Genomic DNA, 27,956 nt, shown 5'->3' with positions numbered 1-27,956 from the left:
CACACAAGAAAGAGAAATTTGCTGGCCAAATCCCATTTCCTAAAAACAAAGCCTGCAGCGAAACGCAATACATATGAGTGAAGAGTGATAATGGTGAGGCAGAGGACTGCAGAACCTTAAAAAGAGACTTGTGATATGTAATACTGTCCATCTCAGTCTCACCTAAATCCATTGTCCTCAGACCTAGCCTAAACTGTATTCTCTTTCCACCCAACACTGCAGAAAGGTATTCCGCATTCCAGCGCAGGGCTGGCCAGTCGCCGACCATATTATAGAAGACTGCAGGTTGCTGTAGAGACATCACAATTTCCTTGGTCTTCTCAGGAGTGAATGGTTTGACATCTTCACCTATGTAAAGAAAAAAACAACTGTAGAGGAAAGATTTATGGTACATGAAGTGTTATTTACCATCTCCCATTTACCATCTCCCACAGCATGGGCAACATGAAGAACTAACACGTCCTTTGTAGCGTTTTCTGAGTCAAATTTTTATTGCAAACACTGAGAGAACATTCTTACACTAAATTTAAGCAGTGCATTAGCACATAAAATGTAAAAAAAAAGTAAAAGATTGCCATGTGTTTGAAATTTTCACTTGTAGCTTAGGCAATAATGCAATGTAGACAAATTGTTTAGAATTAGGCTAACAATAAAAAACCCTTACAAATAATGTCCAGAGTGTAGAGAACATAAATTTCATGATTAAGAGTCTTTCTGCATGGGATTCTTTCCAAGAAGTGTGGCACATTGTCAGAGATAGCAAACCAGGTTCCTTTTTGATTTAAGCCAAGAACAGCAGTGTAACCAAATCAGTAGGTATTTTTTGAGAGTTTAAAAACTTATTTTCATCAACAGAATTCTAGAAAAAGGAAACTGTGCCACTCCAAGAACTAAACTAACCCAAGATTTCCGTTTACTCCTTTGCTGCTTAGATTTATATGCCCCACTGAAACTGTCAAAGTGAAATGCTGGCAACCTTGAACAAACTCAGCACTTTCAGAACAACTTTTCTTTAGGGACATGTTGAGAAGGAAAGACTGATTTAAAAAAACAATACAAAAACAACCTAACAGCTCCAAAGAGCTGAAGCAGTGGGCTACAAGTTCAGATCATGAAAAAATCTATTCATTATTTTAATCTCTGTTGAAGTCAACTCATCCAGAACTTGTATCCCTACAATGCCCAAGATTTAACATACTAAATTGATACATGTGGTTCCCCATGACTCCTAGCAGCTCATCTGAAATAAACCAATTCAATCACTCCGCTTAGGGGTCAAAATTATGGTCTGGCATGCATGAGATGGGTTAAATAAATACAGGGCAAGAAATTGCCTTTACTGCCGAGTGCTAATTTTGCCTCTCGGTCCTCCCTGTGTGTGGGTGGTGGGACAAGTAGTGGAGAACCAGGCAGTCCCACAGGGCCAGCCCCACAGTGCTGAAACGGCAGAAGCACAGAAGATGACTCCCTGAGAACAAGGTCACCAAGAAAAGTTCTTCATGATTGTCTAAAACATAACAGTTTAAATATTTGACTGCTGAGGTGTGAATGGCACAAATAAGAGGAGCCCTGTACATGCTCAAGGAAATGAGCACGTACAGCAGAAACAGCAGAAATTGAGGCAATGGGCTCAAGTTACGCCAGGAGAGGTTTAGATTGGACATTAGGAAGAACTGTTTTACTGAGAGGGCTGTTAAGACATTGGAACAGGCTGCCCAGGGAGATGGTGGAGTAACCATCCCCGGAGATATTGAAGAGACGTATAGATGAGGTGCTGAGGGGTATGATTTAGTTTAGTGATGGGCTTGTCAATGTGAGGTTAGTGGTTGGACTCAATGATCTTAAAGGTCCTTTCCCACCACAATGATTCTCCTTGGTAATTTTTGTGAGTGTCCTTTCTTTCAACATTTATACTCCAGCATAGCTGTACTTTTTAGTTTTCTCAATTTAGGTGTTATCTTAACAGAAATTCAGTGGAAGGTATCGGGGCTGGGGTTCCCTAGAGTTGATGGGTCCCTTCACCCATGGACTTCCAGGGCAACTGGATTCCTCTCCTCTCTCACTCATGGAAATTCCATCTTGAAGCTTTAAAACTAAAGACCTCTGATGTTTTATCTTCACAGAACATAACATTTTAAAATTGCTTCCCTTTCCTAAGGCTGATGACAGGAGGGAGTTTGGGTTTTGGTTTATTTTCCACGTTGCCTCTCATACACAGAGCAACACTTGACAGAATGGTGTTGCTGTGACACAGTGATGTCTATGACACTTGGCCTTCAGTCTCACGCTCCAGCAACTTGCACACAACCAGGACATAAGGAGTCCTCACGGGGACCGTATGTCTTACCATATGGTCTTCCCTATCCCCGGAAGGAGGCTCTGGGGGTTTGTGAGCCATAGGTTAGCATACCTAGAGGGAGTAAGTCCAGAGAAGGCAGAAAGACCATCTGTAGGCACAATGGCACATGCGGGTACAGCTACACGGAGCTGGCTGTAGGCATTGTAAGAGGTTAAAACTCAGCATGTTTTTTCACAGTGATGCTGTTCAAAGACTGAGGCAAGACGCAGTCCAGATCTGAGTGCTCCCAGGGGGTTTATAAAGCTCCTTCTGTCTTTAACCGATGCAATGATAATATTGTGCAGAGGCAGCTTTCATGATGTGGGAGCTGCCTGGCCTTATGTACCTTTCAGATTTTCCAGCTCATAAAAATGAAATTATTCTTGCTTAGGCTAAGTTTATCACTGCAGGTCTGTCTTTTTGACTACTTGGTTTAAATTATTCATGTATTTAATGCATTTCAATTATTAATTAGTTATTTTGGTGGATGTCAATCCAAAGAAATGTGAGAAATTGGTGGCACTTTTTACAAGGACTTTGTAAAGATGAGTTTTATTGCAAAAGCTTAAGGTTTACCTGTAACTTTTGTCAACAGTTGGGATGTGCTACAAAAGCAGAAATTTTACTGAAGCCAACTGTTGATTCTGTGTGGCTTTCTAATGTGATTTCCACATGCATATTGTGCTTTTGAAAGGTGTAGTTTCGACCACAGCAAATGGACAGGGGAAGCTCAGAGCTCAAGCCACTGGGAGAGTTTGTACCAATGCCAAACAAAACCCTTATAATTGGAATAAACAGCCTCTCCTCTACTGAACTTTAGCTGGAGGTTTTTGTCATGTCACCAGGCTTTATTCATGTGTAAACCTACTCCCCTATAAAATTTAGAAACAATGAGAAAGGAACAGTCTGTCTAAGTAAGATGCTAATCATTCCTGTCTTCAAACTACTAAATTCATATTAGATGCATATACATCTTTTCCTGATACAGATAATCTCACACAGCACGTACAATATAATCAGCAGTGAATGCCGAAATGCTTCAGAAAATTTAAAGCATTAGCTAAATGAACATTAGGAGATTTTTTTTTTGCAAAGACAAATGGAGATTCTTGCTGATTTTGTGCAAAAAATCTTTGTCTTCATTCAGATTTATGTATTCCTTGGTGAGAACAGCAGTCAGCTAAATGTGATTCTTTCCTCATCAGATTTATCACGCATATCTAAATGCCTGTTAGAGAAAAGGCACATGATAAAAGGTAAATATCATATACTACATCAAACAGATATTATGATAATTTGGAGAACTCTGCTCATGACCAGCAGAGATTTGTGATGGAATTATATACTGCAGGAGTGATAAAAAGTAATTACGAGGGATATCCGAAGATATCTCTTGAAAGAGAGAGATTAGCAGAAAAATTTGTAATTTAAAATAACAATAATCTCTTCTTTAGATACTGTTACCATAGCTTCAGAAAGACCTCAGGCTCTTGCTTCTCAGCATTTCCTAATCTGAAATTTATGGTAACTGACTCCTAGGCAAAACCCAAGGTTGTGTAGCATTACGTAAGGACATACAGTTTGGACATGGATGTGTGTAAGTAAAACGTGTATAAATACAATGTGTTGCAAAGAAATAAAATGTCCATCTTGGGCATTAGATATGAAATTCCTTGGGGAGATCAGGTAGTAGGTGAGAATAGAAATGCATATTCCTTTTGAAAAGAAAAGCTCTGTTGGAGTCTTCATTTTCTCAGCTGTACTCTGATCCAAAAGAGAAAAGCAATACTTTAAATTAGTTCTTTCTATCAGACTCAACAAATGATGTGGCTTCATGGTACAAAAGGAAGCAGGAATAATTTGTCTCATGTTTTGACTTTACACCAGGCGTGTATAGAATCCAACCAGGAACTGAAAAACCAAAGCAAGTTTTAGCTCAAGTTTTGTAACTGTGATAGTTAGATAATTGGCGAAAAACGTAGGTGTTCTTTAGAAAGGTAACACATTGCGAAACAGAGATCTTCCAATTAAAAAAACAAAGCTCTCCAGTTGTCTCTACGTGAAGTGTTGTCAAATATGAGGACTCATCCACACTCAGCACTGAAGGCAGATATAAGGAAAGCAAAGAATTGGCTAAGTACTTTCCAGTAGACTTTGTGCTTCTGAGAGAGAAAATAATTGAACGTTTCTGATTAACAATTTTTCTGAGTAACCGAGTGAGGTTTGGGAATAAAGAGTTCAGCACAGCAGGCAGCCTGACGAAAAGTGGACTTGATCAAAGTTGTTCACAAGTTAAATGTACTGTCATTAAAACGCTAAATGTACTGTCATTCATTTAAAATAATTTAGCAAATTACAAGAGTTCATTAGTGCGTGGCAGTTGGCTTCTGCTAAAACACCCTGCTGCTTAAATATGAGATTTAATTGAGAGGTATTAAAATTATTTTCTAAAAGAGGGAGTACAAGGAAATCCTGGTAATGTATTTGGTATAAGCATCGTCAAATTGTTTCTCTTGCAAATCTGTAATGCTTCATTATCCTTATTTTTTTAAAAAAATATTAAAAAGTTAAAAGAAAAGAATAGCATTTTCAATACATTTAATACAGAGCAGATAGGTCACTCAAAAAAATCAACCAACCTCCACAATCTTAACTGCCCAGAAACCAGGAGTGGGAAAAGAGAAGGTGTGGGGGAGGATGGGGAAAGTCCCCAAAGCAAGGAGAAGTGACTTGGTTTGGAGGTCAGACTTAATGATTTCACAGTGCATTGACTCTGTAAATTAAAAAAAACAACTTAAAATAATCTGCATGTGATTACAACGTTCCACACTATGATCAGCCTGCTCTGTGCAAACAGAATGCATTTAAATGGACACGAGTGGCTTGAAGGATATACCATTTGAATATCTGGATACTTCTTCCTAACCAGTTATTGCTGGTACTATTGTTTTTGACTCTGAGAATGTCAATACTTTAGATGCAGCATAGCTGGGAGGCATCTAACTTACATTTGCATAGATAATTTGTTCACTGAAAGATAGTTAGCAGTTGCATGGAGCCTCTCAGGATAGACAGGTAAGACTGGCACCTGAAGCTTACTCTGATAGCCTGAAGTCAACACACCCTTCCTTGCTCTCTGTGTCTACTACCATGGAGGAGGGCATCAAAAGAAAAGAAAGAAGCCAAAAGAGGAATTTGTACTGGTAGTCACTTTCCAGTCCTCCTGTGGCAGGGCTGGACATTTTACAGTTTTTCTTACAGTAAGTCTGAGTGACTCAAGAAATGAAGTAAGATAAAATTGTGGGCTATGCCCTCAAACCTCAAACTGTCCTTCTGATAACGAAAAGGAAATAGCTGCCAGACTTCTTAGGGGTGGAGTAAGAAGCTGAGCCTTGAATACAAAACTAGGAACACTTCCCACCCCTGTTCTAAATGACAGCATATCATTTCAAGCATACATCATGAAATTTCTCTCTAAATCCCAAAGGGCTCTTCCTAGAAAGCTCTTCCTGACCCCCTGGCCAGCTTCTCTTCATCCTCTTACCCTGGAGATCAGAAAAGCACTCGTGTCAGTGCTTTAGAAAACAGTCCTGTCAGTTTTTAGCTAACTAACTGAATGTTGAATCACATCAGCTCCTCTGCTCTCCAGTAGAAGAAATGCTTTCCATTCCCCTCCCTGTCCTTACAGCTCCTGCCAGCACCTCTGCCATTTGAAATATCCCCTTCCTCTTCCACTCCCCCAAATCCAGGAAAATTATGGTATGTACAACTAACAGAAGTCACACTAAATGTATTTCAAATGAACTGTGTATACTTCTTACTGGCAAAATTGCTCAAAGCAAAGTGAAACACAATGAAACTTCAGCACTTGTTGGATAAATAGCATTTCATTTTATTTTGAAGACTATGATCTTTGACCAAAACCTTCCATCAGGTTACATATGAGTCTCTCCAAAGGAGAGAATGTTCTTTCTTAAGATAGGCTGCTACAATTACAGCTGTCTGTTTGGGGTGTAAATTACACCCAGCTGCTACTGAGGAAATTTGGTAGCAAAGCTCTCTCTTAGCCCACCAGCACCGATACTTATTTCTCACATTTCCTAATAGATGGGAAATTTAATACAACTGATTACTAATATAACATTATGACTTAAGGCAAGGGAACTGGCACTTTAGAGAACTAACACCTGTATTTCCAAGAAAAAAACCCGTTCATGTTGTAAATAAAGTTTATTTCTACTTCTTTTTCTGTTCCTTGTTAGTAGTAAATGTGAATGTTTTACACTTACATTGATGAATGCACTGTATAAAATTCACTGCCAGAAACAGTAACCATTTATGACTTTATTGTTGTCCTATCCTGCAAACTTGACTGACACGAACTTCAAAATGACAGCAACAAAGGAATCTGAATCTTTTAAAATACACCATTTTCCCATAAGCAAGTAGTCATAGTATTCTAAACACATATATTTTCCTGTAAGCCATTGTAATAGGTAGCCAATAATACCACTGAGCCTTTTGATTGTGATCCACAAAGGGGTTATCATGGAAGAATACATGACTTTGTTCACTATTATATTACATAAGATACAAATTACAACTAGTGACTGAGTCAATTAGAGGTACAACTGTCAGAATGAAACTGTACTTTAAAAGAAAAAGTATTATTGAATTACGTAAATTATTGAACTGAAAGCAGAGAGATCCACTATATGAACCTCAAAACAAGTTTCTGAAGTGCACAATAACCAACGTGCACAAACAAGGTATTAGTTTCAGGGACTGCCATTATTATAGGAATATTAAACAAAAAGCATGGCTATTATTCCATCTGTTTACATCATTCCCCTTCTTTCAGCACCAGTAAAACAATCAGAAAGTAGTTTAGCTTCAAGTTGCTATTTCTCTTTATAGAGGTCCTCATGCAGCAACATGAAATCTGTCAAAGAAGAACTGTTAGTGGTGTATGTTTTGAACCCTGGGATTCATATAAAGAATGTAAAACCGTGCTTTGACATAATGTAGAGCTAAGGATACATTCAACCTCATACAGCTCATCAAAATGTGAACCATCAAGCTCTTCTAATTTCATTTCCAACCCTAATATTTCATTAACGTTACTCTGCTTTTAAATATAAATACTAAACATAAAAGAAACTGCTTTTTCTGAAAAAGCACAGTCTTGTTACATAGGAGCTTATCATTCACAAATTTATAATACAAGCTGTTGGTAGTGGTGTCAACATATCTTTACCATCTTCCCTCCAGAGATTTTCTTTCTCTTTTTCAAATAACAACTGCCTGCAAAGTTTCTTTATCTGTAAACACCAAGAGCTAAATATCGGAGAAGATCAAGGACTCTGTAGACTCAAATCACCACTCAGATGTGCATGAACTCTTGTTCTAATCAGCTGCATTTGCTTTTTTGGAGACTGAAGGTGACCTTTAATTTTAGAAGAAACCATGACAGTGCTGCTGCTTTGAATTTTGAAAGCTTCTTCATGTTCCTATGCGACCTAATCTAGTTGGACCTGCTTCTGCAGGGGGGTTGGACTAGATGATCTCTAAAGGTCCCTTCCAATTCTTGCAATATGCAAAACTTACCAAACCTCACCATTTGCCAACCTATTAGTATATCTGGAGAAGACTTTTAGGTAGAGGAGTTTCAATACTTTCAGATTCCCTTTAAACATTAACGTCACGACAATGACAAAGTCCAATCAGAAATGAGAAGCATGTTCACCATGGATACAATGGACAGACCAGTACCACAACAATACGACTAGCTCTTCTTGCAGGCATCAGATCTACACTGAGGCAGTTACAGTCCAGGAAGACAGGTGGAGATTTTCACTGACATCCTTGTGTCACTCAGTTAACTTACATCATTCACAGCTCTGGCTCATTGTAAACCTAGAATCATCTCCACTATAATCAGACAATGGTAGGGGTTGGAAGAGACCTTTAAAGATCAACCCTCATGCTAAAGCAGGCCCACCTAGATCAGGTCACACAGGAACATGTCCAGGCGGGTTTTGAAGACCTCCAAGGAAGGAGACTCCAGACCCTCCCTGGGCAGCCTGTGCCAGGGCTCCCTCACCCTCATAGTAAAAGAGTTTTTTCTTACATTTAAATGGAACTTTCTGTGTTCCAGCTTCATCCCATTACCCCTGGTCCTGTTGCTAGATACAATAGAAAAAAGGGATGCCCAAACATCCTGACACCCACTCATTTAGATATTTGTAAATATTGATGAGATCCCCCCTCAGTCTCCTCCAGACTAAACAGCCCCAGTTCCCGCAGCCTTTCCTCATAAGGAAGATGTTCCAGTCCCCTGATCATCTTGGTGGCCCTGCACTGGACCCTCTCCAGAAGTCCTCTGTCCTTCTTGAGCTGGGGAGCCCAGAACTGGACACGGGACTCCAGATGAGGCCTCATCAGGGCAGAGGAGAGGGGGATAAGAACCAACTTGAACCTGCTGGCCACACTCTTCTTGATGCATCCCAGGATGCCATTGGCCTTTTTGGCCACGAGGGCACATTACTGGCTCATGTTCAGTTTATTATCAACCAGGACTCCGAGGTCTCTCTCTGCAGAGCTGCTCTCCAGCAAGTCAACCCCCAGCCTGTGCTGGTGCATGGCATTGTTCCTCCCCAGGTGCAGGACTCTGCACTTGTCCTTGTTGAACCTCATGAGGTTCCTCTCAGTCCCTGGAAAAAAGGTCTGGTTTTGGATGCTGGAGGAGGAACATTCAGAATTGGCTAAATGCCACTTTTGACTTTTTGAATACATTTTGGGTCCTGCTCATTTTGTGACAAAATGCTTCCAGCTTTCATAGGGCATGGAACCAACTGCTACTTGTCAGACTGTAGGATCTAAGTTGACACAAAAGTACAAGACTGTACACGTGATGTTAGTAGTGGTTGGGAGAGAGGCCTAAGAAACAAGGGGATGCTGAAGTTCACCATATGTCTTTGAAGAAAGTCACATGGAGAGCAAACCTGTCAAAAAAATAGTGATCTGAGAGAGCAAATGGCACTTCCTAGTGCACCAGGAACTGGCGGTTGCACAATGGGGAGATACTCTTCTGACTACCCAGCTCAACCATTACATGACTAGTGTGTTTAAGCAGACTTGGATGGTCCAGATGTCTCAAGGTTACAACAAACCTGTCAAAGCCTTCAGTTTATCTTAATAAACCAGGTTTAAATCAGCACAGTCTAGATGCCAACTCATAAGCGGATCAGACAGGCCTGCCTCAGGGATGGGATGAGTTTTTGGCAGCAATCACAGCTTCAGACATATAATTTTTATCCATCACCATTAGTCTATCAGAGCTCCAGGCCACTAACTCCTCCTAAGATGATTTCCAGAAGGTTTTAGGCTGGATACAGGCAGATAGGCATGAACACAAAGACATAACCACCTTGAGAGCTTTCAGGTTTGAAATGGAGGCACCTACCAATGAATACTTTGTTGTAGTTGGGCGATTAGTAACTGGATAAGGTTCTGTATCACAGTTTAGAATCTAGACACCCTTAAGTCCACGCAAGTCCTGCTCTAAGCACGAAAGTTCTGGGCCAGAAGACAAAATAACCTTTCCACTTGCCTGAATATATGTGTTCTTCATCTGATAATATTCAAATCTCTTTGGCTACATTATAATGAGGTTAAAGTAAGAAAAGATTTTCCCCACCCCAAATATTACAAATGCCAGTAATGAGAACAGTAAAAATGTCACCACACGGAGAAAAGAGTGAAATTAGCATATTTAGAGAAGTATTATACCCATGAGTGAAATAAGGCAACCAGCTAGCTGCAAGATAAAGCTAATTTGGTTTCCAACAGTTTATCAACAATGCACTGCTCCTTTACATTAACAAATTTAAATGGTACCATATCCAGCAAACAAGAATAATTCACACAGAATATTACACTGTGTTAATTAAATAGCTGGATTAAAAAGGTCAGGCCATGACTGAAAGATGCACATATGGGTTGTGAAGCTATGAAAAGATGGAGCTATTTCAAATCAAGCAATTAAAATAAATTACTTAACTCATGATTAAGTCAACAGCAAATACACTTAGACTTTCTGAGTCTATATTGACAACTCATTTCTTTCATCGCTGTTTCTCAGAAATTTCTCTTTCTTGCTGACCCAAGCAAGAGGCAAAATGTACTTAAAGTCATCAGATGAAGTGGCTTGGTTAAGTTATCAGAGTTACTCTGCTTATACCAATTTTTCATTTTGCTATGCAGGTACTAGGATGAAAGTTTTGCAGTTGAAGGACACTGGAAAGCCTCACTTTTCTTATTTCTGGACGGGTTTCCTTCCTCTAGAATCACTAAGAAACCCCCACAATTACTAGGGTTAATGGAAAAGTGTTCAGAGAGGGAAATATTCTTTCACTTTGTTTACTTCTGCAAATGACAGCACTTTTGTCTTTGGCTCAATGCCACTGAATCAATTAAATCATAGTAGTAACATAGCCATTTTAATTGAAAGAACATTTTGGCATGGGCTAAACTATGCTGAGGTGGTAGTGTATGAAAAAGACCCAGTAAAACAGGGAATTAATCTTCCTTGGAGCCCCAAAGCACTTCTGGAATATGCATTGGTCATGATCAAATCTGAATCTTGTCCAATATTTTGACTGTGTTTTTCTCACTACAGTGGTACATAGCAAGCTCAGATTTTAGTTTGCTACTATATGCATGTCCTCCCACTATTTAATTGTGCATGCTTTTTTTTGTGGGGAATTTCCTGAACTTTTCTAGACAAAAACCTCATTTTCCTTTTGACTATAGTTCTGTTGACTTCAGTTGGTACAAACTTCCTTTTTGCACCTTCAGTACAGCTTCTGATTTGAACATCAGTCTAGCAAACAGAGCTGTGTGGACTAAACAAAATGCGATGTCCACATTTTGGGAAGATTTTAATGACTTTGTAGCTTTGGTTGCAAAACCATAGGATGGGCACCATGTGTGAAATTCAGTTGTGTGCTGCCACTGCCCAGCACATTAAGTTACTGACACTGGATTTAAAACCAGCCCATGTGGATCCCAGTGCTCAGGTCTCCCTAACTACACGCATAAGCATTCATCAAGCCAACTTCCAGGCTTTGTGACAGAATGCCTAAGCAAGCCAAACTGAAATACCCAATATTTTTCAGGGAAGATGAGGCATTGTGCAGCATATGAGGCAGACGGTAGATATGCAGATAAATACTCACGCAACCTGACGGATTGAACATATACTTCAATCTATCTAAATGCTAATCGTTTCTAACGAGTGTAGTAGTGTAGCCCACATGGTGATATATTCATACGAAAGACTATTAAATTGATTTCCGTGCAGGTTGTGACTGAATCCGACATTTTTTTCTCCCCAATCCAGACCACTGCTGGTTTGCAGTCACCTCGCCACAAAACAATTTACTTCTCCCTTTAAGAGGGCTGATTCCTCGAGACTCAGCTGCGCGCCGGCACCGCACTCGCCGCAAGTACAGCTCTGCCCTCTGCGACCGCTGCGGTACCGGGCCCGCGCCTGAGCAGGAAGGTTCCGAGGAGGAGCTGACGGACCGGCATGAAGGTCCCACTCACGCCCCCGCTTCGCCCACCTTCTCCCGCCCGCCGGCCCGCGGCCTGGAGCGCAGCAGCGCTGCCGGGCCCGGGCCTCGCCGCGCAGCCGAGTCGCACTAGGCCGCAGCGTGGCGGGTCCGGGTCGCGCCAGCGCCCTCAGCGGCCCGGCGGGCTCGGAGGAGCGAGAGGCACGGGGCACCTACCCGGCGCGAGAGGACGGCGGCTCTGCGCCCCGGCCATGCTGCTCCGGCTCTCCCTCCGGGGCGGCTCCGGCGGGCTCCCCTCGGCACCGCCCTCGCTAGCGGAAGGGGGAGCTCAGTCCGCCGCGCCCGGCTGCGCGGGGCGGAGCCGCGGGGGCAGCGTGACGCCCGGGGCTGACCGCGACCCCGGGGCAGGGGCTTCCCCGGCCCCTCCGCTGACAGCCGAGCGGACCCCTGCCCCCAGCGGCGGCTCTCACGGGCCGCCCCGGTCTCGCTCCGCAATCCGAGTCCCCTCTTTCCGCGGGGTGACGGCCCAGGGATCCCGGGCGCTCCCCCGCCCCGCACGCTCCTCCGCGCCAAGGCGCTACGGCTGTCCGCCGGCACGGCTCCCTCGCCGCAGGCGCCGGGTCCGGCTCTCCTCCCTGGCGCCGCTTCCCTCCTCCCCTCGCCGGCGGAGGAAGGAGGCGGCCGCCGGCCGTCCCCGACCGCGCATGCGGCTGTGCCGGGCCGGGGCAGCGCCGCCGCGCTTGGGGGCTGAAGTGTGGGTGTCCTTTCCCCCGGCCCCGTCCCCGGCGGGCCCCCGTCAGCGCCCCTGCAGATGGGCTTAGGCTGGAGCAGCGCGGAGGAGCGGCAGCCCCTCCTGCCGCCGCCACCACAGCAGCGGCGGCAGGAGCGGCGGCGGCCGCAGCCGCGGGGGCCCGCGGGGGGCCCGGCGGTACCGGCGGCGGTGCCGGTGCCAGTGGGGCGGCTGGCGCCGCTGGCAGGCCGCGTCTACGGGCGGCGGTGGCTGGTGCTGCTGCTCTTCTCGCTGCTGGGCTTCGCTCAGGGCCTGGTGTGGAACAGCTGGGGCCCCATCCAGAACTCGGCCCGCCTGGCCTTCGGCTTCAGCGGCTGGGACATCGCCCTGCTCGTCTTCTGGGGGCCCATCGGCTTCGTCCCCTGCTTCTTCTTCATGTGGCTCATGGACAAGAAGGGTGAGCGGGGCCGAGGGCGGCGAGGCCGGTGGTCGCGACTCCCCTCCCCGCGCCCGCGGCAGGCTCCCGGCCAGGCGGAGACGCCGTGCCCGTGGCTGTGCCCGTGGCTGTGCCCGTGGCCACTGGCGCCGCGGTGAGGGGCGGCGAGGTGGTCCCGAGGCCAGAGGAGGGGTTACTGACAGCCCAGAGTCACCCCTTGCGCTTGGGTCTATGGGCCTCGGTCTTAAATATAGATGACTAATACTTTAAAGGCATAATGAGTGCTATTTTCAGTACGCTGCTCAAACAAAGGTACATCAAAGGCCATTTACCAGGAAGGCACTTAAGCTGTTCTTCAAGCTAGGAGAAGTTATGGCGTCTTATGCCTCGGTTGAGGTGTGGATCTGAAGGAGATGTGCTCCAGTGTGGCACTGCCATGCAGTGTATGACCTGGAGGTGGTCGTGTTTCCTGGGAATCAGCTGTGAAACAAACACCCATGTTGATGATCAGATCCAGTAATGTCAGTGCTTAGGGCAGCCACCGAGTCCTGAAGGGAATACCTAATTTTTAAAGGCAGATTGGACACAAAGCTGATGGTTCAACTTCTGATTGTGCTCAGGAGATGCAGACAGAGATTGTAAACCAGAACTTGTGCTTCGGGGTTTCAGAAGGGAAGCACGAGGAAGTTTCCTAATTTGTGTTCAGGCCATTCTGCCTTGATAGCAAACTTCTGGAGAACTTCTTCAGGGCCTTTGCAGTTTGTCTGTGGTCATCCTGGGGACTGCTCTGGTGAGGCTGAGTACTTGTGTTTGAAGATTTGAGCTTTTGGACCTAAATCCACAGAAGTGTTTAGTCTTTAAATGCCTGTTTAAACAGGCCTTTAAACAGGAGATAGGAACCTACATACTCTTGTGGCTTCCGATGTTAAGTGCTACTAGTTTCATTTATTTAGGCATTAATAACTCATTTGTGAGGAGGGAAAGGAAGAAAGTGAAGGCAGCCAGGGAGAAAAGCTGTAGCTGACAAGACCTGTATGTCAAAATGGAAATTACTTCTAAAAATGAAGAGATGCTGGGGGAATAAAACCTATTGGGCTGAAAATAACATTCTCCAAATGAGTTAATGGTGGCTGTACAGCCAGTCTCCTCTCAAATAGTTGACAGTGTCTGTCTAGACTGCTGTATAACAGTGTTGTTAATGATCTTAAAGTTTATTTTATTTTGTCCAGTGAAGACATTGACCTGTGCTTGTAGAACTGAGACTGTATTTTTTTTTTCTTAGTTTTCTATGAAGATGGTTCTGAGCAATGCAAAAAAAAAAAAAAATAGTGGGAAAACTTCTGATTAACTCATGGGAGAAGAAACAATGATGTTTTGTTATTTGGTTAATTTAATTAGTAATGTAGTTGCTGGATTTCATAGTTTCACAAGTCACTTGTTCTAATGAGGATATGTGTACAAGTGTTTTCCTCATTACCTCAGCTGATTGCCTGGGTGTTGGTTTGGTGTTTATTTTTTTGTTTGAGGTTTGTTTTGTTTTTTTAATTCTCATGTCCATTGGAGATACTGATATGAACTAGCCCTTTGCTTCTTTTGGGAACAGTTTGGTTGATAGCCTAAGTAGAGTATCTCAACTCACTGGCTTTAGGGGTATATAAGGGCTCTGGAGACATCTATGGACATCTATGATTCTATAGAGCAAGTTCTTTACACAGCAGCAGATTTTGTGGGGGCCCTGTTGTGTTTCGTGCTGTTAGAAAACAGTCTGGATGATTCCCACAGACAATGTGGTGCTCTTCCTTTTGGAAGTGGTGGTGGAACTCTGCCACTTGGTTGTTTACAGAGCAAAGAGGAAAGCTACTGCTGGCCAGTTCTCCCATGGGACATGTTTCTGCTGGCGCTTTGCAGAGAGGTATCTGCTCTTTTGAGTAGGTGTGTTCTGGGAGGAGCGTGACTCTACTGCTTTGAAGCTGTAAAGTTGTATGGGTGTGACCTTGCCAGAGCGCTATTTCACTTGCTTTGGGGTACAGATGCTTGTTGTTACACCAAGTTTACTCTCTTTATGAAAAATGACACCATTTACTCTCTGTCTTCCATCATCTGTCATTGGAGTTAGCTAGTAAAGGAACTGTCAGGAAAAAAAAATACATTTGTGAGGTGTCAACATGTAAAACCTGGCGTGTATCAAAAGTATGACAATGTAGATGATGCATGTCAGAATTTGAGAGGAGATTCTGCTGTTAGATAGTCCTATACTTCACAGTCAGAGGTACCTCTAACTGTTATTGATAAGTAGCTGCCTGCTGTCAGTTTAGTCTGATTTTGTGTTACACTGCTTTAGATAAAGTCCAAAAGTATTTGTCTTTTTGGTTTTTAGTTGTTCATTGTAGCATGTAATTTGGAACATAAATCTGTTTCTATACCAAACTTCTGTATAATTTGTGCACTTGTTTCTTATTTTAGTACTTCTTACAATGGTTTGGTTACTTTTTTGACATTTTAACTAATTAGAAATGGAAATATTAAATATTTAGCAATAGGCATGTTAATAATTGTACTTGGCAATTCTTGGGTGGTGTGATTTGGTTTCATCACAGCTTCTCAGAGAAGTGTGAGCTCTTCTGAGAAGAGGAGGACAGCAGTGTTTATTTTTAGTAAAAGGTACGCTAAATAAACACCAAGTGATCTCCTCTTCAGTTCTGTGTGTATCTAGGATGGAGACACTACTAATTTTTTGTTTTCTAACTTCAAAGAGTTTCATGGCCCTTCATGGCCTTCGTGACCTTTTTTGCTCCTGTCTTGCCAAGTCTGTCTCCTGGAGGCCTGTTTGCAATTGACCCAGCCAGTGCAGTTGGAGGGTGGGAGGAATACATGGACTGTGAAAGCTGTATCACTTTTGGCTCCCTGGGGAATTTCTGCAAAAGATGCTACAGGCACTGTATGCTTCCCCCGAGGACTCTGACCCAGCCATGGGTGTCAGTGTCAGAAGCAGCATGGCAAGCATTTTTAATTGGTGCAAGTCCATGTTCCTGTGGATCTATGGGGATTTCTTGATTTTTAATGAAATTGAGGGTGAGGTTTTTTTTTATCAGGAGGGTAACGGTGGTCTTCATAAGGCTGTAATAATGAAAAAAAAATCTTGAAGGTCTAGATAGACTCAGAAGGAATAGACCTTTTTTTGGAAGGATATTTATGCTGTATTTTAAAGGGCTTTTGAGGCACTGGAGGAAGCCTGGATATAGCTGACGTTTCTGTGAGGTACGTCAGTTGAAAGCTAGCTTGTATTTTTTGCAGAGCTCTTTTCATTCTCAAAAAGACATTCATTTTCAGACGCGTTTATATATCACAGCTGGAAATTGGGGAAGACGGAGCCCTGTTCTATCCCTGCTTCCCAGCTTCCTCTGACTGGCTGGAGACTTCTGCCAGTGTACTTTTCCCTGGGAGCCTGAGGGAGCTTTCCATGTTCCATGGCTGGGTGTAACTAGGGCACTGGTGGCATCTGTAACGTTTCCTAGTCCTGTTCTGGGATGGATGCATGTTGATACTCAGGAGTAATGTTTGTGTGCATCATTTTTGTGTATGTGATTTTTGAAGTAGGTTTGAAAACCCTTTTCCATAAAGCAGAATTAGAGGTGTTGTCTTGGTTGATTGGTTTCTTATTGAGGAAAGGTTAAAAGATGAAGTGTGTGTGGAGCTACATGTGTCTTATCTGGTGTATTTTCTTTAGCAATAGGATTAGAGAGTCCTTGTTTAAATGATAATTACCTTCAGAGATTCAATAAGACTGAAATTAAATGGGAAATTACTTCAGTGTGCTATTGGATGGACCCTTGTTGTTTACATGATTAAAATTAGCTCCAATTTGTCACATGATGCTTGAGTGTTTATGGATGTTTTGTGCCTTGAGTGTTTCATTTCCTGGGAACTGTAAATATAAGCAGGGAGAACTGTTTAGATGTTTATATATCTAACTTGAAATAGAAAGCTTACCTACCTCTATGGATCTGGTTCACTGGGGATTTTTTTATTAGTTAAACTCAGTTACAAGGTGAGACCAGAAGCAATATATTATGTCAGTCTTCATTACCTTCCCATATAAGCAAGAGGAGGCAATGAAGAATGAAAGACTTTATGATAATTTACATTAGACGAATTTAATAGAATGCTGATGGTTTTCATTAATTTTTTTGGAATACAATGAACAGTTTTATATTGAGTTTGAAGAAATCTGACATTTACTGGTAGAAGAGAAATGTAATCTGATGGCTTGGCCCTTTTTTATAAAATGATGTATGCCTACATGGGTTGTATAGACATTCTTAGTAACTTTATTCTGCTGAAATTAAATTTACATAGTATTGTTAACTTAGTGATTAAATGACAAAGTACAGAGAAAACTTCAATAATCAGATTTTGGTTTTTAATGGAGATTGGCTTGTCTGTTAAAACCATGAATGTTTTTACTTGTATGAATAGTTACTCCTTTCCTGAATATCAAACACTTGATTTTATTTCAATCTCCTAAATCATGTTTCTTGGCTTCCTTCTCTGAGACATTTGATAGTTCTTATCTCCGGCACCTGGGAATTTTGATGTTACATTCTGTAATACTGTCTGACAAAAGTCATGAATATTGAGTATGAGTACTAAAACAGGCCTTACTGATGTAAAAATGTCTTAATGACTATTCTCTGTACAAAATGAACTACATAGGATGGATAAAGGGAATTAATTCTACATAGCAACTTCTGTATTTGGAGTTCCCAGATTGTCACTTTGTGCTGCATGTGTGGAAACACTGATTTTACTTTCAGGGGACCCTTGGGCTTCTCTGACTCACATCTCAGGTTACAGGGACAGAAGGTAGAAGATGTCAAATGAACTTGTTCACCCTCTAGATTTTCTTCTAGGAAGTCTGTGAAATGTCTTTGGTTTTATTTTGAGAAATATGAAGGTGGTGCAGAGAGCAAAGAGGAAGCAAGTTGTTGTTCCTGAAGTCAGTGGAAACACGGGTCAAGCAAAATCAACAGTTGGGAAAGACTTTCTCTTATTTCCCTTGCACTTGGTGCCTTAGCTCATTGTCTGTCAAGGCTTTCAGAAAATGTGGTGGTAGATATAATTTGGAGCATGTTACTAACAGCTTAGAAAATTGCAACCGGTCTAACTGCTGATGGTTTTGCTGTTGGTACAGATGGACAGTGTGAAATACTTTCCTTGGTGGAATTTACATGAACATGGAGAGTTTTTAATGGAAGTATTTGTAGTTCCATTGTGTCCCAAGCAAACATAAATATAAGGGGGTTTGGTTAACAGAAGGGCGAAAAGAGGTGAACCTTGAAGAGTTTTCACCGTGTGGCAATGAAGTACGTTTTCATCTCCTTTTTGTCATGATCCCAGAAATAGACTTTTCTCAGATGCAAGACTGCAAGATATATGGCTAATATATCAAAACAACCAATTTGGTAATTCGCAGGTCAAGTTCAAGTATGAGCCTCAGCTAAAGATGCATAGCATAAGACTTGGTGTAGGTCTGTAAGACTTCAATGTTATTTGGTGAGATTGAGTTAAAAGGGGATGGTGAGAAAGGAAAGTGTGATGTTTCTGATGATTGAAATATGATGGGATTACAGAGAGCAGTCTCATCATAAACAACCGATTCTACTCAGTAGCATGTATGTTAATAGCAAAGGTCTTGTTAACTCCAACAAGAGCAGCAGAAGGCTCTCTTGCATGTAATGAAAGCTAAAGTGAACTCAAGTACTTCAGCTTTTTTTTTTTTTAAAGGGGGGAGGGTGAGGAGAAAATGCCTTTGCTCATATGAAATGAAAGCTGTATGTATGTGGTGAAAAGGCAAGTGATTGATATACTTCAACCAAATGGAAAAGAAGTTTAAAGGAAAATATCTATTTCACTCCAGACTCTTCTCTTTCATCTTATGGACATCATCTACTGAATGCTATGAATTATGCATATTTCATTGTCTTATAAGTGATACTGATCCACACCTATCAAATTCTGTGAAGGGGATTAATATTTCCTATGCTAACACATCTTGGGAGAAATGAGATGAAGTGTTGTTTTTCATGTGGAAAGATGAAAGAAGCAATTAGAGCTGAATATAGGTAAATCCCACTAGAGCAGATGTTTGATCAGCTTGGTTTTACAAAACTTATTTTGATGAGTTGCTGGTGTGTACGTTTGTATAGACATACTTTTCCTCTATACTATTGGACAAAAAGAAAAAGGATCACTGAACCAAACTTAGCCTTTGTTGCTTAATTTTATGTGTCGTGTCTTCATGGAAGTCCACAGAGCATTTGCACAAGTATTTCCAGAAGTGAGGACTCATTAGAGAATTGATTGGCCCACCTTCACTGGCATCAGACATGCTGCAAAAGACCACTTGAGATACACAGAGTGATTAGCAACATGGAGTGGTTTAATTAGTATCTGATGAGTTGTATTAACTTGATGCAACTATGATTTGTCATAGCAATACTAGCTTGATTGTTAGCAGCACTTCTCATACCTCCTGATGGGCCAGGTTGAGTTGAAAGCATCAGTCACGGCTGTAGACAGATGTCCTCTTTTGGAGCTAGCTCCTTCTGATAGATGATATCACCTCCTCTCTCTTCATGCCATGTTTCCACAGACATTTCTGTTCGTACTGCTGCCTTTTACCCAACTGCAGTGCACTTTGCATGTTTCTTTGCGGTTGCAGCAGTGATGATGGGACAGCAGTTTGAAACACCACACGATGAAGAATATCAAGAAAGTGGATGCTGGATTTAAAATAACTTTTTTGTGATGGAAAGTAAAATCTTTAACATGTCTGCCTAGCTCATGTGAGAATAGTAATGGCCCTGTTAACTGAAGATAGTGTTGTCTGGAGGCTTTGGTGCACTGAGCATGCAGGCACAGTGAGCAAGGGTATGTAACTCATTGTGCTCTGATGTTGAGAAATTGATGAACAGGGGAATAATTTATGAGTGCATAAAAGAATCCCTTACTTTTTTTATACAACTGTTATCACAAGCATCCTGGAACTGGGTCAGGATACAACTCCAGCTAGATAGGTGTTTTGTCAACAGTAGCTTTTAGAAGTTGCCCATGGTGAGTATAATACTAGGGCAGCTATACACTGCTATCTCCCTTATTGTATACTCATGTATTTTTAGTGTCCCTTGTAAAATTTTCTTCTTCTTCTCTGCTCCTGCCTCATCTTTGTGTCTCCTTGCTGTTGTGGTGTGCCCATCTTGTCCTCTCATTTCCCTCTGTCTTTTACTCCTCCTGATTATTGAGGAATAGAAGTATTTGGATGCAAGAAGCTCAAGGCTTAAAGGAATGAGAGCAGATCTGAGAAAAGCTCTTGGGTAGGTGGGGAGAGATAGAAGCGGTGGGAGTATGGGGTGAAGTAGTGAGTGAAGCATGGTAGGCTTTGATGCAGAAAAGAGATCTGGAGCTGGAGGATGAGGAGTGGTAGGGATGTTAAAGCTGGAGGAATGAGATGAGTAAGAAGCATAGGGGAAAGGGTGCTGAGAGAGCAAGAGGCAGTAGTAAATATGACTTGGGTAGCCAGCAGCAAATGATGGGGTTGGTGGGTGCCTGCACCCCTCCTGCCTCAGGTCAGCAAACAGCTTATGTGAACTGCCTTGAGAAGTACCTTTAAAACCAGAAGCTGGGAAGTTTCTCTGAATGCAGTTGACCTTATTGTCTTTTCTTGTCTCCAACAAGTCCCAGTCTTTTACTTCTGCACAACTCAACCTATGAACTCTGCCTAGAGGTCTCTGTTATTGACCAGAAGGTCTGCTGACCCTTCCTTCACCTCTTCTTCCTCAAGGTGCCCTGGCCCCCAGTTACCTGCTTCCTGCAGGGCTCCCCAGGAGCCACTGTTACAGAGGCGGGTGGCTGTTCCTTCTTGTGTGGGCTTAGTGGTGACAGATGTCTGGCCTCGTGATGGATGCATGAGGAGGATGTTAGAGTGGCCTCCCTGGCTTTGCGCTCTCCTCTTCTGGAAATCCTTGTTGAATGAGACAGAAAGCACTAAAGTAACATTGTGCACTGCTTTGCTGCATTTAAACATTTAAATTTTGTCAATCTCCTTTATTCTATAAGTTTTTAAGAGTGAAGCAGTCTTCCTACAATAAAGGTAGCTGGTGACAGCTTCTGTAACAGAAATGACAGCAATAATTACACCATTATCCAAGTCCCCTGGGTTTTCTTGTAGATTTTTGTTGGGGGAATAGTAAAGCACTTAGGAAAGTTGTTTTGCATTTGCTTGATATCTATTAGTTTATAATACTATTAAAGAGATAAAAAGCATAGATCATGTTTTGGCTTGCAAAAGCTGAAACTGCTTCCTTTAAAGAAAACGGAGTCTATTTCCTTTAAAGATTTAAATGGTGTTATTTTTCCTGTCAGGTGAAACTCAGTATAGGCAAAGAAAGACCGTTTTCTTTTGTCAATGCTGAACTAACTCAGCTGTACAGTTTTCTGAATATCAGTAACAGCATTGCCATTGCCCAAACAAATTTTATTCATTATTTTTGGCCAATGATATTGACCCTGCTTGTGGGAAAGGAGCCATGTAAAACAGGGATATTTGCTGGTCTTTTCAGAGCTGAAAAAGTAGATAGGTCCTGAAATAATGTCCCCTGTTGTGAAAATCTATAGTCTGACAGTAAACAAATATTTTCTATAAACCAAATATTTGTGTTTGGTAAATATGCCCAACCCCCCAAAACCAAAGTCAGTGCTAAAATGAGCAGGAGGAAATGTAAGAAACGTGTTTCGTTGATTCTCTGTTAGAGTTTTTGCAAATTTAATTGGAGAATGTTTGAATTCTACCAGTGAACCTGATATAGCCTCAAGTGAGGAGGCCAAAAGACCTCACTGGTACAAATTTCTTCCAGAAATTTTCAGTTACGATCGTGGGACTTGCTCTGCCTTTCTCTTGGTTGCTGACATTCAGAACTGTTCCATCACTTCCTGCCATCATTTTGTTGTTTTTTAATGCTTTCCACGTGCTATTGTGGCTGTAGCTGTAATTGTGCTGCAGAAGCTTGTGATCAATGCTCCAACTTCCTTAAAAGCTTCAAATTAAGCTTTCTCATGCAGATTTGTAATAGAATGGATTTTTAGGTTTTTCCTCTTTTTAAAGCTGCAGATCTGTATGACTCAGCCTAAAGGAGTGATGTATTTGGAAAGCGAGAGGTCTTCTGCTTTTGGCAAAATCTGCTCATGTTTTTCTGGGTTATGGGTTGTCAAGTACAACTGCATTTAGAAACTTTTTTTTTTATTTGGCTATTTTGGATGAGTGATGTTACTTTTCACCATTTGAGAAAGGTGGAGTCGCTAGAATTTTAAATGGGTAAACCTAAAGAATTGATCGAGAGCCTTAAAAAATGCAATGGGTTTAGGGTTTAGGACCCATTACAGTGCTGCAAAGGGCATCTGTTGGGATGAACTGTGTACCCTAAATAGTGCCTGATGCATTTCAGAGTTCAAGAAACATTAACACTGTTCATACAGAAGAAAAATGAAAGCTCACTCCAGTGACCTTTCCTACAAGTCACAAGACCTACATGAGTTTTACATCAATGAGACTCTCATGGCTCTGATGTTTCCCCAGCTTGCAGTAGGGACAGTAAGCAGGAGAAACTTAGCACTTAGTGTCCTGATTTAGCAGATGCACTAGACAATATTTAGTGTATGCAGCAAGGATTGGCAGCTGGTTGCTGCTTGATACTTCGTCATGGCAAAGAAAAATACCACTGTATTTCTTAAAATGAAGAATTTTGTGCACCGTTGGGTGATGTGGGCAAGTGACACTAAGATAATGACAGAACATCTTCTCTGATGGTTGTATACAAGAGAGATTGTTTTTTCTCTGTGTCACCACAGGTAAGGATCTGTAGTTAGTTTTGTCTAATTAAGCCTGTTGTGCAATCAGGAGTTCTTGAAATGAGTGGGAAAAGAAAAAAGCTTCTCTCCCTTTGTTGGGTGCTGAAAGGGCTTTGGTTGTGAGCGTTCATCCAGGAATACAGCAGTGAGAGCCAGAGCAAAGGCTTGTTGTCTTGTACTTTCTCTTGTTAATGAGCATCTATAATTTAGCTTCAAAATTAATTAAGAGTTTTAGTCCTCGACTGCATTGTTAGCTATTTTTGTCAGCTGCTCTGCTTCTCTCTCTCTGTATGCACCAGCACATGCACACACATGCCCATGCCCTCTTAGGCAGTTTTTCAGTTCATTATATGTCACAATCACAGGATCTTAAAGGTTGCAAGGGACCTCGAAAGATCATCTAGTCCAACACCCCTACCAGAGCAGGACCACCTAGAGTAGGTCACACAAAAACTCATCCAGGTGGGTTTTGAATGTCTCCAGAGAAGGAGACTCCACAACCCATCTGGGCAGCCTGTGCCAGTGCACCCTCACCTGAACAGGGAAGAAATTCTTCCTTGTGTTTCTTTGGAACCTCCTGTGTTCCAGTTTATACCCCTTGCCCCTTAGTCCTATCATTGGATATCACTGAGAACAGCCTGGCTCCATCCTCCTACACCCACCCTTTACATATTTGTAAACATTACTGACATCACCTCTCAGTCTCCTCCAAGCTAAAGAGCCCCAGCTCCCTCAACCTTTCATCAGAAGGGAGATGTGCCACTCCATCATCTTTGTGGCCCTGCACTGAACTCTTTCGAGCAGCTCCCTGTCCTTGAACTGAGGGGCCCAGAACTTGACACAATATTCCAGATGCAGTCTCATGAGGGCAGAGTAGAGGAGGAGGAGGAAAACCTCTCTTGACCTACTGGCCACAGCCCTTTTAATACACCCAAGGATGCCGTTGGCCTTCTTGGCCACGAGGGCACATTGCTGGCTCCTAGTCATCCTGCTGTCCACCAAGACACCCAGGTCCCTCTCCCTTGCACTACTGAGATGTTTTAACTGATTCACCTAAATATTTGTATGTCATTAAATATCAGAATTGAGAGTAAAAGCAGGTGAAGGATGAAAGAACAACTCTGACAATTGTTTTGTATGTTAATTTCATGGATTTTGTAAGCACTCAAATAGCTCTTTTCTTATTGCATCACTGCACTGACCCCAGGTGAAGAGAAGACTTGATTTACTAGCCTTTCGAATACTAATCATGAGACCAGCTTCTGTGTCCATCTGTTTTTAGCCTGAATAAACAAGGCAGAGGAGTGGAAAAAAGAGAAAAATGAAGCAGAAGATAAGTGGCCTGCCCAATTTCATAAGGCATGTCGAGAGCTGCAGGTCTTACTGCCCCAGGCCAGTGCTCTCTTCTCTGAGGCTCTCTGCAAGCATTAGGAGAGGTTCATTGCACTTGAATTAGTTGCAGATAAAAGGGATACTCTCTGCAGAAAAAATGTGTAATATCAACAATAGGATAAAATAATTGGTCTCCTTTGAAGCCAATAAATAGCACATTAAAAAATCAGAGATATTTTAGTTGAGTCTAAAATCAGCATTTTGATCTCCAGGCAAATACCATTCAACTTGGTGCCTTTTTTATCACTACAGGCAAAATGTCAGTCTTTAGGTTGATAAATAGAATTTACAACACCTGTAGAACCTTGCAATGCAGACTTTTTTTTTGCCATTTGTTGTTCCATTGTTGATGTTAAACTGCTAGGGTGCTTCAAAGTCCTTAGCTGACATATGGAAGGAAACTTCAATACTTGTAAACTACCTTTTCATATATCCAAAAACTCAGATTAAACCTGTTCAGTTCTTAAAATCAGGACTACTTAATTTACAGTACCAAACTTTTAAACTGCTGCACAAACTGAAATACTTACTTTGTGTTTACAGGTACAGTCTGCCACCAGCTGTGATTAAACCATAGCAGCTAAGTCTGCAAGATACCATAGAAGAACTTGGGTCATTCAGTTTGTAGCAATTAAGTGTAGAGGAGTAGAAAGCTGGAGAATTAAGATGTACTTTTCTTGACCTTTTTTTAGAGATTCATTTTGTGTTTAATATGCTGGGATAAAGTTAAAAAAGGATGGGTCCACTGATCATGTTGGTTTGATCTCATTGAAGCAGATGAGACAAAAGCACTCTGCAGGCTTTTGACATGGCTGTGATAACTTGTTATTCCTTCTAACCGGTGCAGTCCCATTCTTGCATCTAAACAGAGAAGTAAGGATTTTAACATGTTTTAATGAATGTTAAGGAGGGGAAGAAAAATACCATAAAACAACAGTATTTACAATACAAACCAGAAGTGAGAGGTGCAGTTCAGAGTGTGAATACTTTAGCATATTGGTTCCCTTATGATCAGAATGCATATAGAGAAGGATGCAGCAGCTCAGGAATTGTGGAGTGGTTGTGTGATTGTCATAATAATTAGCTTTGCATCTCACAATTATATCCTCATGGCTTCTGTATCTATTTTAGTTGTTACATGTATTCAATCATTTCCCTCAAGATAGAATTACAGAATTGTTTAGGTTAGAAAAGACCTCTAAGGTCATTGAGCCCAGTTGTTCACCCAGCACTGCCACATCCACCATTAAACCATGTCCCTCAGCGCCACATCTGCATGTCTTAAATACCTGCAGCGATGGTGACTCCTCCACTTCCATGAACAGCCTGTCCTAGTGCTTGACAGCCCTTTTAGTGGAGAAATTTATCCTAATATCCAGTCTCTCTGCCTCCTTTCACACAACTGTAAACTGTTTTCTCTTGTCCTATCACTTATTACTTTGGGTAAGAGACCAACCCCCACCTCACTAGTCTCCTTTCAGATAGTTGTAGAGAGTGATCACATCTGTCCTCAGCCTCCTCTTCTCCAGAATAAACATCCCCAGTTCGCTCAGATGCTTCTCATCAGATTTGTTCTCCAGACCCTTCACCAGCTTCGTTGCCTGTCTCTGGACACACTCCAGCACCTCAGTGTCCTTCTTGTAGTGAGGAGCCCAGACCTGGAGACAGCAGTCGAGGTGCAGCCTCACCAGCACCAAGTACAGGGTGATGATCACTTCTCTGATCCTGCTGGCCACTCTAAGTCTGATACAATTCAGGATGCTATTGGCCTCCTTGGCCACTTGGGCACACTGACAGCTCATATTCAGCCAATTATTGACTAATACCACCAGGTCTTTTTTTGATCAGTTCTAGCTCTTCTCTGCGGGATCTCCCATGTTACTGGTGGTGACATTTCTGGGATACTGGCTCTTCTGAATTTCTGACCCTGATTAGAAAGTCTCTATCAAACCACAGGAACTATGTTCCTTGAAGTTGCTGTGTTTATACATACAAAGTTTGTTTCCTTAAATTAAGAAGCTTCAAACTCCTCGTGATAGCCTGAGTGTTAGCTGGGCAGCTATTGCTGACAGATTCTGTCCCACCAGCTGTAAGATGTTAAAAAGAGAAATTGCTGTTCTGAAAATCATTACCTCCTACATCCATGTTTCAAGAGGTTTCCAGTACATATTTTGTCTGGGGATCTCAACTTGCTTACAATTTATGTTAGAAGGAATTGTAACACAGTAACTAGCGAAATCTGCCCTTGTCATGCAGTTCTCCCCTGGAAGGTGGAACTGGGATGTGTTGTAGGAACTGTATAGGAAGAGGTCTGCTTTTTGTATCCTAGACAAGACTGGGGGTTGAGATGTAGTTCTGGGTCTAGTTAATTTCATAGGATCATAGGAGTTGGAAGAGACTTTTAGAGATCATCCAGTCAAACTCCCCCCGCCAAAGCAGGGTCACCTAGATCAGGTTGCACAGGAACATGTCCAGGTGGGTTTTGAAGACCTCCAGAGAAGGAGCCTCCACACCCTCCCTGGGCAGCCTGTGCCAGGGCTCCCACACCTGAACAATTAAACAGTTTTTCCTTATGTTTAAATGGATTTTTTTGTGTTCCAGATTCATCCCATTACCCCTTGTCCTGTCAGTAGATGCAACAGAAAAAAGTACTGCCCCAACCTCCTGACACCCACCATTTATATCCTTATAAATATTAATGAGATCCCCACTGCAATCTCCCCTTCTCTAGACTAAACAGTCAAAGTTCCTGCATCTTTTCCTCATAAAGAAGATAATCCAGTCGTAAGGAAGTTGCTTCATTTCAGACAGGTTCTATATAATAGAGATTGGTTCCTGCTGTTTGATACCAGAAAGATGCTATCATCCGTCTTGCAGAACGTTTAAAATGATTTTGCTTTATTTTCAATTAGAAAAAAACCCCAAACAACTCAATCTAAACCTTTTAAGTTAAAATTTGGATGCTCTTTTTGTAGTGCCACATAGAGCCAGGGAATGGATTGAAAAATTGTCTTCAATTGTTTTAAGACCTCAGCTTACAAAAGATGGGGCAATAACAGAAGCATCATCATCATCATGTATCACAGAATCACAGAGAAAAAGGGAAATCCAGGTTGTGCTTACTTGCACCCCATGATATCTTGGCCATCAAGCTAGGAGCAATTTCTTTATTAGTTCTATGTAAGCTGATAGTTGTTCTCTCTTGCATGCAGTCCTTGTGTTTGACTCCAATTTTTTCTTGCTTCCAAGTGTAGTTTGGTGCTATTCTTGAATGTATTTATTTTTCGTTGAGTTTTCAAACACAATTTGGGCTCCTCTGCAATCAAGTGCTGTTGTGGAATGCAAGGCAGGAATGTATTCTGATTTTTCAAGTTTATTCTGTGTGTTAGCAGAAAGATTTGGACCACATCTCTGTTATGAAGTCTTTTCAGATCAGTGAAAGGGGTGATTTGAGAATTGTATTGCTTGATGCAAGGATGCCTCTTCTGAAGAAAGGGTTGCTGCTTGTCCTCCTTGATGACAGTAGTCAATTTGGCAAAGTGCAGGCACAACAGAAGCGTTATTCACTGCATTCAGTAGAAA

The 27,956-nt window shown here is 42.0% G+C and overlaps 2 protein-coding genes across 4 annotated transcripts in view; one reads left to right on the top strand and one right to left on the bottom strand.

Annotated features, from left to right (window-relative positions):
• Positions 1–12,205, bottom strand: part of HSPBAP1 (HSPB1 associated protein 1) — a 36,769-nt gene extending 24,564 nt beyond the window's left edge. Inside the window, exons 1-2 of one of the 2 annotated variants that reach the window (XM_062004861.1) lie at positions 12,130–12,205; positions 163–348 (exon numbers count right to left, since the gene is read on the bottom strand). In XM_062004861.1, the coding sequence (XP_061860845.1) occupies positions 163–348; positions 12,130–12,166 (223 nt within the window). In that variant the 5' untranslated portion in view covers positions 12,167–12,205. The remainder of the gene's footprint in view (positions 1–162; positions 349–12,129) is intronic. The other variant, XM_062004862.1, reaches the window with a different exon arrangement.
• A 76-nt stretch (positions 12,206–12,281) lies between these two features.
• SLC49A4 (solute carrier family 49 member 4) overlaps positions 12,282–27,956 on the top strand; it is a 74,167-nt gene continuing 58,492 nt past the window's right edge. Inside the window, exon 1 of one of the 2 annotated variants that reach the window (XM_062005045.1) lies at positions 12,282–13,100. In XM_062005045.1, coding sequence (XP_061861029.1) covers positions 12,725–13,100 — 376 coding nt within the window. In that variant the 5' untranslated portion in view covers positions 12,282–12,724. The remainder of the gene's footprint in view (positions 13,101–27,956) is intronic. The other variant, XM_062005044.1, reaches the window with a different exon arrangement.

This window comes from Colius striatus, chromosome 11 (genome assembly GCF_028858725.1).
Source record: "Colius striatus isolate bColStr4 chromosome 11, bColStr4.1.hap1, whole genome shotgun sequence".
Lineage (NCBI taxonomy): Eukaryota > Metazoa > Chordata > Aves > Coliiformes > Coliidae > Colius > Colius striatus.
The sequence above is the reverse complement of the archived record's forward strand: the minus strand, read 5'-3'. Positions and strand labels throughout refer to the sequence as shown.